Here is a 15269-nt window from a genome sequence, read left to right on the forward strand (position 1 = left end):
AGAAAAATTCAAGTGTTAAGTGCCTATGATGACTAAGTACCAGATGTTCATATGAGTGCAGATGTAGCGCAAAATTATTAAATGAATGTCACACAAAATGCACCTCATTTAATGTATGGTTTACTAAGGCCTCAATGTACCAACAACTACCAGCATTTGCAAGGCACAGAGTTTAAAGGCACAGTTAAACAGTTAAACAGACAAACACTGGCACAAGCTGGAAGCTACAATTTGTTACATTAATAATATGAGTAGAATATTTATTAATATTTTGTGTATATTTTTTGTATATTTATTGTTTGACACAGTTCTCTCTGAAACATAAATGGGTATGCTGCCTTTTCCAGGCACATGGCCCAAAAAGTGCATGCATTAGTTCCATACAGAACATCCAGGCAGAATGAATTAATTCTGTACATAAATCTGCCGTTAAAGATATTAGCCCTGGGACTCTGAGAGTACTCCAGGGGTGTTTTGATATACTGTAGTTTTAACACTTTTGACAAATAAATTTAAACACAGAGTTTTGTTCCCACTCTGCAAGATTAACCCTTTAAAGCCTGACACATGAAATAATAATACAATAAAACTGATTTTTTTAAAACTCACACATTATGTGGCCCTTTACCATCCATCCATCCATTATCTGTAACCGCTTATCCAATTTAGGGTCGCGGGGGGTCCAGAGCCTACCTGGAATCATCGGGCGCAAGGCGGGAATACACCCTGGAGGGGACTGGCCCTTTACCAAAATATCTAAATGTTGTTAATTAAATTTTTTTGGGATTTTATCATTTCTGAAAGAATCATATTTATCATTTCATATATATATATATATATATATATATATATATATATATACACACACATTTTTTTTTACTTTAATTGGTCTTTCATTTTGTTCACTGCAACAGTTAAAACTTCTTCAGAACTTTTCCTTCATTTTGATTGATTTCAATTAAACAATGTTTAACAAATGATTGTCTCTGATCTTCAGAACTTTTCAGAAAAATCTAAAATTGAGCTGATGAGAACCAATGCTCCGAAGGCCTTTGACCTATGGGTACTCTGTTCTTCTCTCTGACCATTTTACATTTCATATACTGGTGGTAATAAAAACACCAAAACCACAAAGGCTCTTTTTTGATGTTCTGCACAACCATGTTTCCATATTTAGAGGAGCTACAGTTGTTTCTGTTACTGTCTGAACCTTGGCTTGATGTATGAGGTCATTCAACAGACCTCCCATACTCAGCCGTACCATCATCTTCTTCCTCTAAATCTGTCTCAGAAAATATATATCAACAAAACTAAGCCAACAAAGTTTGTACACAAAGGCTTTTGGAAAATTAAAAATAAATTTTTGTTAATAAAAAGTATGCGTTTTGCTGCTGTAAAGAACAGTTTGAATTGTCTTAATATTTATTATAATTAATGAGAATTTGACAGGTAGAATACACTACAACAATGAAATGGAACAAAAATGCTTAGTTTTACTACAAGTAATATCATTCATATCATACTTGGAATTGTTTCAGTGTAACAAAAAATAGTCTTGAAATTTCTCCTGTGTTTTCATGAAGATAGCAACAATTTTGTAATGGTTTGGTAAATTTGTTTTGGTATTTCTTTTCATTAAATGATGAAAGAGCCACCTCCAAAGATAATGTATCATATTTGATACGTTTGGCTTTAAAGGGTTAGAATAATCTTTGTATTCTGATCTTTTCCAGTAAAAATAATTCACCTTTAGCGCTTCAGCCCAGGAGGGCTTATGGCAACGCTTCTCTGGATCCATGGTAATAGGGTCCAATCTCTTACGGAAGAGCAATAGACAGCAATCCATGATTCTCATGATTAAGTGTGGTGGCTTGGCCAGCTTTCTCACTGTTGCAATATCAGCTGGCTTGATGGTCTGATAAAACAATTTATTCAAAAATTATTAACAGGCTTTTTATTTCCATGTGGTCAGCATGCCAATAGCAACAAAGTTTACTATTCAGAAAACCAATCTATTCAATTTCTGGCTTACATTCAAAGCTGCATTAGCTTCCTCTAGGGCAGGTCTAGCTGCCTCCAGTTTAAATTCTGCAATTGCCTTTTCCTTTTCTATTTCCTCCACAATCTTGAGGGCTTTATCTTTTACAATCTGGACCTCGTTTTTGACAACAGAAGCAGCCTGAGCACTCACTGTCACCTCTGCCAAGACCTGCAAATGTATGCATATGAATACTTGGTGCTCATATAAAGGCTCTGTGCTTGTCCTCAGATTGAATTTTATGTACCTTATCTGCTTTAACAGAAGCCACCGAAAGCTCTTTCTCTTTCACCATTAGGTCTTTTGACAGCTGGGCCACAGACTCACTGGCTTCCATTAGTTTAGCAAGACCTATGAAAAAAACAGAATATGCTCACTCATATAGGCCTATGGCAGTTTATGAGAAGCAACTGAATAATTCCTACATTTCTACAAATTCTTACCAACATTCATTCGCTCAGCCAACGTATTAATGAAACTATATTTTTCTGTATAGACAGTCTTATATCCACTGATGAAAGACAAATAAGATTTTGGGGTGACGTGTGTTCTCCGTCTGAATCTGAATCAAAGATAAAATGAAGGATATGAGTAAGGAATTAAAAAGTATTCAAATTAATAAGTGCTGCCGGATGTGAACAATCAATATAATGCGTAATATCTGTGTAGTCTCCTAAAGAACAATTGAAACAGATTGAAAAACAAAAGGCTTAATTCGGCTTTTTCCAAGATATTACACTTAAGATAAAACTCATATTCCTGTGGACCTCACCAGATCATGTAAGATTTAAGATTTAATATTATATTTTAGAAGATATAATGTTAATAAATCCCATAGTAAACAGTATATAAACTCAAATTCTAGGGTTCTTTAATTTGCATTTACAATAACACATCAACTGATGGAATGGAAGAACCTGCTGATAGTATCTAATATTAACATTTAAATTAGTAAATTATCATTACATGATCAAACAAGTACTTATGTCAAAAGGTTTTTCCCCAGATAGTCTTTGTTTCTTGAGACAGTACAGCCACATTGTGCCAACCTCCTCATACCTCTCAAAGTAGCTTTCACAGGCAGAGGACACTTTATCATGATAAATGCCCATAGTCTGAATGACTGCTTTCTTCACCTCAGTGGAGCAGACCATATGGAACTCAGAGAGGAAATATTGAGACACAGCAACCAAGGCCTCATTGGGCCAGGGGGTGAACCAGTCCATAGTGCAGCCTGATATGAGTCCAGGGAATTTTAGACAACGTGTACGGAATTTTTCTCCGACCTGGCCAGACAGGGAAATTAATTAAAGTATATTTTTTTGAGTGTTTCACAGTTCTGTATTTACAGAAATATGCTAACTATCAAACTCTAAAAAGTCTCTGTGAAACTAATCATTTTATACAAAGTAGGTCTTCATTATATTTTTTTGTACAACAGACATCATTAACGGACATGGTTAAAAGCATAATCAGCACTAAATTATAAAAAGAAAAATGTTCAGTCAACAAACTGAAAAACAGCACAAATTAAACTGAAACCCGAATAAATTATATGCTCCTACAATGTGCACTGGCAAGCTCTTGCAGGAAGAAGCTTTGGAATACCTTAGTAGTAGGCCTAGTAGTTGTAGCAGAATGGTCTGACTTACTGGGGAGAAGCACAATACCACATGAAGATTCTTTTTGGCACGGGAAATGAAAAAATCATATAAATTGTCAAAAGTAGGTGGCACTCGAGGCAATTCCTTCTTCATGACAGAAATTAGATTCTGTGTTATCTCATCAAGTTCATCTCTAGTAAAGAGGTTAGGCACCTAGAAAAAACATTCAGTTAACTGACACAATTTTACATTTTTGTTGAAAATTAATATATAATGAACCAATAATAAACAAATAATAAACATTAAATGGGACTTTACCTCTCCTGAAGACAGCACATTGTTGAGGTACTCCAAGAATGCCTCATCCTTTATCTCATTGTCTGTAAAGATGAATGTGATGCCTTTTCCATCTGCACCAGCAGTCTTAAAAAGCACTTTTAGGTCATCCATGAAGTTGCTGATGTTATAAGTTCTAGGAGACAAAAACAGTAAGTAGGAAATCATTCATCCATTGTAAAAATATGTATACAGGGCTTGGACAATGAAACTGAAACACCTGGTTTTAGACCATAATAATTTATTAGTATGGTGTAGGGCCTCCTTTTGCAGCCAATACAGCGTCAATTCGTCTTGGGAATGACGTGTACAAGTCCTGCACAGTGCTCAGAGGGATTTTAAGCCATTCTTCTTGCAGGATAGTGGCCAGGTCACTACGTGATGCTGGTGGAGGAAAACGTTTCCTGACTCGCTCCTCCAAAACACCCCAAAGTGGCTCAATAATATTTAGATCTGGTGACTGTGCAGGCCATGGGAGATGTTCAACTTCACTTTCATGTTCATCAAACCAATCTTTCACTTGCTGTGTGTATTGGTGCATTGTCATCCTGATACACGGCACCGCCTTCCGGATACAATGCTTGAACCATTGGATGCACGTGGTCTTACTGGTGCAATGTGCAATTAATGAAGATTGGCCACCAGGCTGCTCCAATTTAGCCATGAAACCTCCCACACTAAAATGACAGGTGTTTCAGTTTCATTGTCTAACCCTTGTACATCTGCTGAATAATAACTGGAAATACTATGCAATTTACCTGGTAAGTGTAATCTGGAATATGCTGTGCCCAGCAATGAAGGAAGATAAACGGGTAAGTCTCTGCTTTCCTGATCCTCCTACTCCCACAAGAAGAACACTTCCACCATCTGTCTGAATGATGCGGGAGATCTGCATCAGAGTGAACATTTTTGGGTTATCTACTGAAGGCAGGTATCCTGTGAGCATAAACTATAAACAAGAAGGACACTACATTGACCTTAATAAGGTGAGTCATTGCGTCAGCAAAGAAGACAAGATCTAGATGGGAGCCACGGATAGCTTCATTGTATTGGCTTTGATAGAACTGTAGTTTCTGTGACAGGAGCTCAAAATTTGGCACCTGAAAAAGGCCCAAACATAAATGTATTGTAGACATGTACTGTGCACAATAACGTGTGTGTGTGTGTATATATATATATATATATATATATATACATACAATACATACATAGACATGTTTACCCTAGCTATGCTTAATGATAAAAGTATTTGCAGCATTGCACTATAAATTTAAGAATTAATATTCATAGATTTTAAACATATATACTGTTATAAATGCACAGCATACCAGTTCATAAATTTTAGGAGCATCAAGACAGGCATCTTCAGCTTCCTCTCCTGTAGGTTCTTGGGCCTCTCGCATAAAGTCCACAAAGAAAGGATCAGGGTGGATTACTGGTATTAAAGCAGGATCTACATGTTCCTGGATGACTTGGGCTATAGCCTTCTCAAACCACTGCTTATCCTCAATACACACAAACCTGAAGAAAACAGGATTTCAATGTTTATAGGCTTGTGTTAATAGGATTTTATAGGTAGTTGAGAAGATATAACAGTGAGACCTATAACATACATGTAGATTTTAAGAGTCATGAAAACTTTGTAACTCACCTGTCTGCAATAACTCGAGTACATTCACACTTAAACAAAGCCAGAAGTGTAGAAATATCATCACATTCTGTTGCTTGAATTTTGAGCATGCCCTGCCAAATTCTGGAAAGGTCTCTCAAGTTAAATATATAGTGAAATTTTGAGGGTGTAGGTAACATCTTGGCCTGTGAAAAAAAAGGACAATGTGTCAGTAGCATCTAAAGAGATGATTATTAATTATGAAGCATGTATAGTATGTAGGCAAACAGATGTATTTACTTTCGTCCACTGCCACAGTATCCGAGAGGCAGGGACCAGAAGGTTTACTATTTTAGAAATCTCTGGTTTGAAAAAACGACATTCATGGAAATATCCACAGCCAATTATTCCTATTACAAAAAAAAACAAAAAAAACAAATGGACTGTTATTTTTTGGGGGAAATAATGTTTTAATTTTCACAGATCATAAGAGTACAGTTTTTACTCTATTTAATTTAAAGTGTTATAGAATTGGTAGTGCATGCACAAATGTATCTTTGATTGAGAAGTCATAAAAGCATTATTTTCAAGCCATTACCAAATATCATGTCAATGGAGGTGTTGGCAGGAAGAGTGCAGTTGAACACTGTGAATTGCCTCTTGAGTCTCTGAGGAATATCGTTCCTGCCACCACCAGGGTGGATCATGGAAGCCATTATCTGAATGTCCACAATGGTAGTGAAATCACCAGGCTTATCCAAACTGTACATGCCTTTCATCTCCATAATTTGGCGCACTATTTCATTGGTGATCTACACACAGGATCCAGAGTGATTTAGCTTGCACTGAATATTTTCTTAATAACGACCATCATCTACAAATATATTACAAGATTAATAAAGCGATTATCTTTTGATTACCTCTAATATATAACTGTTGTTGGATGCTTAGGAGATCAAATGTATATATATTTTTGATAAGTAAATATATAATAACAATCTTTTTTGTTACTTCAATTGGTTTACTGACATGTATTTGTGAAAAAATAATATGAAATGGCCACAAACATTGCAAACATTCTAACTGTATTTTACTACCTGATCTCCCCATTCATTGACCACAGGCATGTTGATGTCATCGACAAAAATAGTCATTCTCCGCCCACCAGGAGGTCCGTAGGTACTGCCTAGTCTTTTCTCTATATAACTTTCTACTGTCCTCTGCAATTAAAATATTTCAACCAGTAAAAATCACTTTATCTAATTACTAATTTTTTTTTTTTTAACTATAGAAATGAGAACATAATGGCTTACCTGAAACATCATTGGCTCAGTGGCAGAGGAAAAGTTCAGTGACTTGAAAAGGTCTGTCTCAGGGTCATATTTCTTTGCATAACCTTTGATTATTGTAGTCTTGGCAGTGCCTTGTTCTCCAATCAAGAGGACAGCCTGTACATAAACACACAAACCAAATACAAATACAAATGATTAAATGTCAGCATTCAAATATACCAACCCCATTTTTAGAGAGGTTGGGACATAGGAATGTTAACTGCAATAAAAAGAAGAATTTGTGAATTCTCTTGAATATTTATTGAAACGACAAAAACACAAACATAAGGTTGGCACCGACGAACCTGACTAGGTTTTGTAACTATACACAAATGTATAAGTTTATCCCTGCAACATATAATACAAAAAAAGTACGGCTAGCATCATGTTTACCGCTTGTTATATTACCATTCCTCTTAATTAAACTCTTTAAGAGTAATGTCTACAATTGTGGGGAAACGCAACTCTTTTATTTGTTTACTTTCAGAAGCTACATGTTTTTTAAGGTGGAATGGTATGTTTGAGGGAAAAATCCACATTGTCTGTGCATGGCTTAGATTTAAGTTTTAATTCACTGTTTGAAATACTACAGAAACACATTTGTTGCTCTGGTTGTTTAGTTTTGTAGCACTTTTTGTCTGTGTTCACTGTCATGCAGTTAGCACTCTCCCAAATTTAGAGTCAGTACCATCTACAGAAAAAAAAGGTCAGAATTATCCTCTTACAGGGCAGGAATAGAGCAAAATCCTCATCTTGGTTCAGAAGTTTCAACATTTGAAGGTTGTCTAAATCCTTCAAGAAACCTTTTCTCTACCGTAAGCAGAGTGAGAAAGCCTAGCATACCAGACAAGACAGACCATTTTTGATCACACAAACTTTTTTTTATTGTTATTAAAATTGTAAACGTTGCCCTTTTCTTTCATTTTGGAAAATATCAATAGGTTGCAGTTATCAAGTACAATTTTTGCCCACTGTTACATGATAAAAAGCTTCAGATGCCAACTTGTGTTTGCAGGCATTTATAATTTGTTTTTATCTACACATACAATCACACTGACTGTTTACAAGTTGTACTTTTTTATAGTTAAATAAAGGTTCAAGAAAATTAACATATCACAGACTCATTTTTTATTGCATTTTACAAAATGTCCCAGGTTTTCTAGCAACAGTGTATTATATATGGTATGACAAGTTACATAAAGGTTTACCTTTGTGAAACAATAAAATCTGTTTATACCTTCTGCTGTTTTGCAATTGTCTCAATCAAGAAGCTGGTTCTAGTGTTATCAACATTGGGTACAAGAATAGAGGTGTAGTCTGGTAGAAAGTCTGTTGGAAAGTCATACTCCACCACATATTTACTCCAGTGATCCCAGTCACCTGAAATAAACATTCTGTTAAAGAGTACAGATCCACGAAATTTCTAAAACCATGTGCTCCCTGTATTTGAACTTGCCATTTTGATTGACCATGTACTCAAACATGGTCTCTCCAGATTTTGCAGGTGGCAGACCAACTTTGCTTTTATGAGACCGAATAAATGTCTCCAGCTTATCCCTCTCATCCAATTCCAGCAGTGCTCCCAAGCTCCACATTAGACAAAAGACAAAAAGACGCTCCAGATGCATGTTGCTCACAGTGCTCCCTACCTCCTTTGTAGGGATCAGGCCCTCAAGCAGATTCACTGACTAAATAGATATTTAAAAGGAAAAGCCTTTTATCATTTTCTAACCAACAATACACACTGCAACATAGAAAAACTATAACTACTAAAAAAAGTTCTAAAGAATTTTACAAATTCAAATATTTTTTGCTATATATCCCTTAAATAAAAAAAAAAACAGCACAAGAACAGAAGAAATTCACTCTGATGAGTTTGACACCACATAGAAAACATCATGTGTGTATGTTGGTACAGTAGTACTGTACATGGGTTTCTATTTAGCTCTATCTATCAGGAATCAGTGATTTAATTTGATTTATGTACCTGCATTATGTAGTTACATTCCAACAATTCCATTTTTGGCTTGAGGTTTTGTTTCATAAACACATATGCATCTTCAAATATTTTATTATAAAGATTCATCAGAATTTCAGCTTCTTGAGCACTGCGTTTGTTACACCACCCCTAAGTAAAATAACAACAAAACCATGCTAAACATTACCTTTACTATTATTACTGGATTAAAAATAGTTTAAAGGAGTTTGTAATGTAGCACCTGAAGTATAGGCTTCCAGCTGAGGGCAGAAGAGCTCATGAAGACCATGCCCACTCTGGACACGGTTGCAGGAGAGGCATTGTCCATGTTGTGTACCTCAAAAACTAGTTTGCAACTTGGAGACATGGTAATTCGGTCACCATTGGCCAAGGTAAGTGTCTTGTTGTCATCCAATACAGAGTTTAAATTTTCTATCCATATAGCATCTACTGGGCCATCTAGCACAATCCAAATATTCTCTCCTTGCAAAAAAGCAATAAAGAAAAGAATGAGCAAACATGGCCATAAACACCTTTCACTATAGCGGCATGTGTTCAGGTTTACAGAGGTGGGTGAGTGTGTGTGCATGTGTCATAGAACATAGGTCATGAAATCTATGCTACTTTGCTGTGTTTTTACACCATAAGCTACTTGGTTACAAAACACAAATTCCTTGTTTGTACAAACATACGTGTCTAATGTAGCCTGATTATGATTCTAATATATGTATTGTCGCTGTCCAATTAAAACATGTATCTCCATTTTTGTGGAATTTTACATTTTAATTAACTACATCTTTTGAACTCAGCAGCTGTCCTTCACATTGTGTGAAACATTCATGATGCACGGACCAATAGAAATGCTCAAAAATTACTTGGAATAATATCTTTTTACATTGATTTCCATTGAGATTTCTCTTTCTCCTGTAAAGTTGTTATTTTGGATATACATGTTTTGAATTGTTCGATACGCTGACAGAACAAGTAGTGTCGCTGTCACACAGCTCCAGGGACTTGGGGTTATGGGTTCAAGTCCCACTCTGGGTGACTGTCTGTGAGGAGTTTGGTTTGTTCTCTCTGTGTATGTGTGGGTTTCTTTTGAGTGCTCCGATTTCCTCCCATAGTCCAAAAACACATACTGGCAAGCGGAATGGCTACTCAAAGGTGTCCTTAGGTGTGAGTGTGTATGAGAGTATGGTGCCCTATGATGGACTGGCTCCTCATCCAGGGTGTGTTCCCACCATAAGCCCAGTGATTCCATGTAGCCTCCAGACCCACAGTGACTCTGAACTGGATAAGTGGTTACAGACGAATGAATGTTTTGCATTGGACAGTGACAATATATATATATATATTTTTAAATGTAAGCACTTGTTTACCCTTCTTTGCTTTTAGAGTTTTCCTCCAAAGTGTTGAGAAAATTCCATCAGTCCAGTCATTAGTTGCTGCGTCCAGACGGCCAAACATCTGTGGTGCTGTAATGGCTTTAGGGTTCATTCTCATTTCTTTATGAGGAGCTCCACATTCAGTCAATGCACGCATGAGGATGTTGATTACCATAGTCTTTCCAGCTCCACTAGGGCCCAGTGTCATTAGTCCATGACGCACCTGTGATGCCTCATATAACTGCCAAAGTAACAATTAGACATCCTAATATCTTCTACTAATACTAAATTTACATAACAAGAAGCAGAACTCAGCCTACTGAATAGGTCTAATATGAGTTTACCTGAACAAGCTTGAGGTTCCAAGGTGGGTGATTAACAATCCCTGCTTGCTCCACTTGCGTAGCAACTGCAGCTTGTAGCTCAGCATAAGTGCTGTTATCCAGCTGGATTCCAGGGAACAGGTCACTGATCAGACTTAGAAACAGAGGTTCATCCTCATCCACCTGTCAAATCAAAAACAGCAACAGTGTGATCATATGGAAGGCTCAGGTACATAATTGTAACTATTTGATTATTTTTAAAATAATGTTATTCAATTTGAAACTTCTTATTCATAATTTTGCTAATACAGACCACACCAGTAAAGGCTGAAACGGGGCTTAACTCAGAAGTTTTTGGGAAGGAGTTCAGGGTGGTTTATGAATGCATGTGAAGCTAAACCCCTCTGTTGAATATATGAATAAAATAAAAGGGTTGAGACAGGGTGGAGGTGGGAGCAAATGTTTTTGACCAGGAAATGACGTGTCATTGCAAGGTATATATAGGGCTGACAGGAGGAGTTTGGCGTGGTCCTAATTCCAAAATGATGTTATTACATAACATTAATTACCATGAAAGTAATAGGCATGTTCTTTAGTACTGATAGGAAGGAATGCGTCCTGTACATTAAGGCAGTCTATTACTTGCTCCTAGGTAAAAAAAAAAAAAAAAAAACATTTCAAAATACAAAAAAAGTTTACCAGTTTGGAAAGATTCATATCACGTAGAACTCTCATTACGATGCTTGATTCAGTTTCAGAAGGTCGAGTTCTTTTCTGAGCTCCAAGAGTCCTCAGCACTGACAGGATGTTTCTCAGCCCAAAGTCATAATGGACCTGCCGAGGTTTGTTTATATATGTACACATTAATTCATGGTCTGTAACCACTTATCCATAAAAAAATAAATAAGTAAATAATCTGCACATATAATAAGTATTTTCTTATGTGATATTAGAGATTAACAACATTACAATTAAGTATTAATCGGCTTGATTAGGAGATCAAACAGATGAAACCACAGCCAAGGATGGTGACAGCTCATATGCATTTGGTTTACATAAAAAGTGAAATCAAATTTAAAAAACAAAAAGCAATTTTTATAGAGCAACTTTGATGGCAAATCAAAGTGCTGTACTGAAAATTATAGGGAATGTACAGAGATGCGAAAACAGCAACAATTAAAAAAGTAAATGAAATATAGCACCTTTTCCAGAAAAGTTGGGTCACTGTGAAAAATGAGTTTAAATGGCATGAGGTCAGTGACATGATTGGGTTTATATAGAGCATCAAAGAGAGTGTCTTTCAGAAATAAAGATGAAGAGAGGTTCACAGCTCTGTAAAATACTGGGTGGACAAACAGTGAAATAATTCAACGATAACGTTTCTTAACTTAAAATAGTGAAGAATATGGGGATTTCATCTCATACAGTACATATCATTAAACGCTTCAGAGAATTTGGAGAACTTTCTATATGCAAGAGACAAGGTCTAATTATAGCTGGCTGTGGTATTTGGGCCTTCTAACGATACTGAATTAAAAATAGATACATTTCTGTATTGGAAATCACTGCATGGGCTCCGAAACACTTTGGAAATATACTGCCTGTGAACAATTTGCCACTACATCCACAACCTAAAGTGGAAAGACTCACAAATGCAAGGAAGCAACCATATATAAACCGGATCCAGAAAGTATCCTGTGGTCTGACAAATTTAAAATTTGATATTCTTTTTTAAAATCATTCATACTGCGTCCTCTGGGATAAAGTGTAGAGGTACCATCTGGCTTTTTATAATGGCACACTTCAAAAAACAGCATCCGTGATGGTATGAGGGGGCATTAGTGCACATGGCATGGGTAACTTGCACATATATGAAGGCATATATAAAGGTTTTGGCGCAAAATACTTCCATCCAGAAAATATTGTTTTTCTTTGTGGAAGGTCAGTTCATATTCTGCACTTTAACTCCCGGACTATTTTACTAAGGAGTCATGCAGCTGTAACAGCATTACTCCTTGGTAAAAGAGTCTACATGGTAAAATGTAGATTTTCTTATTTCCTTAATTTGTCGACTGTTGAATTTCAGGTCCGAATCAACATTATGCCAAGATTTCTGACTTGGTCTTTAGTCTTTATAGCTCTGGTGTTAAGATGAGCACTGACCTCAAGCCTTTGTTCCCTAATGCAAAATACAATCACCTCTGCGTTTCTTTGGTTAGCTGAAGGTAACTTACCCTCCTCCAAATCCTGATTGTAGGCAATAACATGGTGTGACAATTGGGCTGTAATCATCTGGTGACAGAGCTAAACAGAACTGAGCATCATCTGTAAAGCTATGATAAGCTATTTTATTATTTGTAAGCATTCCGAATAGAAGTAACATATAAAGAATAACCAGCAGTGGCCCAAAAATGGATCCTTGTGAGTCAATTATGTTCATTTTGATTCATAGCAACTGATGGCCATACAGTAATTTCTACCCTGCAGATATCATCTTACCAGCTAGGAATTGGTCCAGAAAGCACCACAGCTTTCTGTCTAAAGGATGAGAGTGTCACATCTAGCACTAAGATAGATAAGCTGTAGCACAAATATTTTCCCAATGTCTGAGTTCAGATGGATGCATTTATAAGGACAGTCTTTGTGCTGTGATGTGGAACAAATGTTCAATAATTCATTACTTTTTCCATAGAGAGTATCTCTGGATTTATCTGTGTAAGTGGATTTACCAGACTATAAATAATTGTAAATAAAATCATAATGTCTAAAGATGTACAAAGTACCTGTTTGGTCAGCTGTTCCTCACAAAGTTTATAAAGGACAAAGAACTTCTGAGCCAAAATGACATTCTCAATAAAACCACAGCTGGCTAGTTTCACCCTCATGATGATCTGAAACAAAATATTACTTTAAAGACTTTAAATTTTAAACTTTAGGGTTCTAAAATTCTATGGAATCTCACCTGTCTGTCAGGTACCATCATTGACACAGTCCTGAACAGGATCTTTAAATTTTCTGGAAGTTCTTGGCGACCGGCATAACCAGGGTTCTATTATGGCACACAGATATGGCATATGATAAAACATATCATGATTGGTACAGGTATGTGTAACACTTGATGATGTCTGTTTGGATTAGGGCTGGACAATATGGTCAAAATTTATATCACAATATATTTCTATCAAATTACAATGGATACAATATAATTTCAATATTAATACAAACAACATAAAAGCCACAGAAAAACTGCCCACAATTAACAAAAAACATGGCATCACAGTCAAACATAAACCTTTCAGCTTTGACAATATTAATATTTTTAAACTAACTTTAAAAATTAGGGCAGTTAACTGATGACAGTGCCCTATAATGAACTTCAGTTAGTATATTGAAATATTAAAAATCTGAGGTCTTTTTTACTGAAACATTTTATATTGTGATATATATTGATACTGAATTATTGTCCAGCCCTAATTTGGATGCAAGTCCAAAAATATTTATTTACAAAACTGAGGACTAGTAGCACACTTTTAAAACAAAAACTGAGAAAAACCACCTGAAAGGAGCATCAGAAAGCTAAACAGAAAAATACAAATGTTACTGCTCATTCTACTGAGAGGGATTAATGCCAAATTGAAAAGCAATAACTACATTGGACAATTGTGAAATGTGTGATTGGTTTTCAGTTAGGTGAAAATAAGGAGTTAATAAGGAGGCAAAAGTAAGGTGGAGCCAAAGAATGACATAATTGGCAGAGAGGCTTAAAAACTAGCAAAACATGCACAACAGTACACATCGAAAATCGATCCATGTTCACAGTGTAATATTAAAAGCACAAAATAAAAATTACTTTGAAAAATGACTGCTGCTGAATACTGTTGAACAAAAACTGCTGCATCTTCAGAATTTTATGAAATGTCTTTTCCATAGTCGAGCAGCTACACATAAGCTCTTCATCACCAAGCACACTGCCAAATATCGGGTTGTGTTGTAAAGCACGCTGCCACTAGAGTCTCTGCTAATTCGCTGGCTGCTTCCTTAACATGGCACATGTCCGATACAGCAGTGGAAACGTGTTCTGTGTAGTGATGAATCCTGTCTAACTGGTAGTGTGGCAAATACCAAGAGAATCTTACCTGCCTGACTGTAACCTGCCAACTGTAAAGTTTGGCAGAAGAGAGATAATGCTATTATATTGTTTTTCAGGGGTTGGGCTAAGCCCCTTAGTAACAGTAAAGGAAAATCTCAATGCTTTAGGATACCATTTTGAACAATTCTATGCTTCCTTCTTAGTTTGGGGAATGCCCTTTTTGTTCAAGCATGACTGTGCCTCGGGACACAAGGCAAGGTCCATAAAACATTGGAGAGTTTGGTGTGGAAGAATATGACTGGTTCACAAAGGACTCTGACCTCAACCCCATCAAACACCTTTGACACAAACTAAAATGGAGATTGCAAGCCAGGGAACACCAACGTCTAACTCCACAAAACACACGCCAAACACACTCCCAGACACACGGCAAAATCTTGTGCACAAGGGGACCAACCCATGTTAATGCCATTGGGTTTAGAATGGGATATCAGAAAAGCTCCTGTAGGTGTAATGTGTAGTTGTCCCAATAGGCTGTTTGCTAATGACGTCACGTCACTGTGTGAACTGCAGAT

At 36.4% G+C, this 15269-nt stretch overlaps 1 protein-coding gene across 6 annotated transcripts in view; it reads right to left on the reverse strand.

The window, feature by feature from the left end:
- Positions 1-15269, reverse strand: part of LOC136701551 (dynein axonemal heavy chain 8-like) — a 58515-nt gene that overhangs the window by 10479 nt on the left and 32767 nt on the right. For 5 of the 6 annotated variants that reach the window (XM_066676141.1, XM_066676143.1, XM_066676140.1 and 2 more), the window contains 24 exons: positions 13567-13653; positions 13388-13495; positions 11304-11438; positions 10626-10787; positions 10276-10522; positions 9138-9379; positions 8906-9046; positions 8375-8606; positions 8156-8298; positions 6901-7035; positions 6685-6807; positions 6186-6399; positions 5888-5997; positions 5630-5793; positions 5307-5499; positions 4956-5078; positions 4737-4867; positions 3961-4114; positions 3691-3855; positions 3098-3324; positions 2482-2600; positions 2286-2389; positions 2033-2209; positions 1748-1915 (listed from right to left, as the gene is read on the reverse strand). In XM_066676141.1, the coding sequence (XP_066532238.1) occupies positions 1748-1915; positions 2033-2209; positions 2286-2389; positions 2482-2600; positions 3098-3324; positions 3691-3855; positions 3961-4114; positions 4737-4867; positions 4956-5078; positions 5307-5499; positions 5630-5793; positions 5888-5997; positions 6186-6399; positions 6685-6807; positions 6901-7035; positions 8156-8298; positions 8375-8606; positions 8906-9046; positions 9138-9379; positions 10276-10522; positions 10626-10787; positions 11304-11438; positions 13388-13495; positions 13567-13653 (3804 nt within the window). The remainder of the gene's footprint in view (positions 1-1747; positions 1916-2032; positions 2210-2285; positions 2390-2481; positions 2601-3097; positions 3325-3690; positions 3856-3960; positions 4115-4736; positions 4868-4955; positions 5079-5306; positions 5500-5629; positions 5794-5887; positions 5998-6185; positions 6400-6684; positions 6808-6900; positions 7036-8155; positions 8299-8374; positions 8607-8905; positions 9047-9137; positions 9380-10275; positions 10523-10625; positions 10788-11303; positions 11439-13387; positions 13496-13566; positions 13654-15269) is intronic. The other variant, XM_066676145.1, reaches the window with a different exon arrangement.

This window comes from Hoplias malabaricus, chromosome 7, assembly GCF_029633855.1.
Source record: "Hoplias malabaricus isolate fHopMal1 chromosome 7, fHopMal1.hap1, whole genome shotgun sequence".
NCBI lineage: Eukaryota > Metazoa > Chordata > Actinopteri > Characiformes > Erythrinidae > Hoplias > Hoplias malabaricus.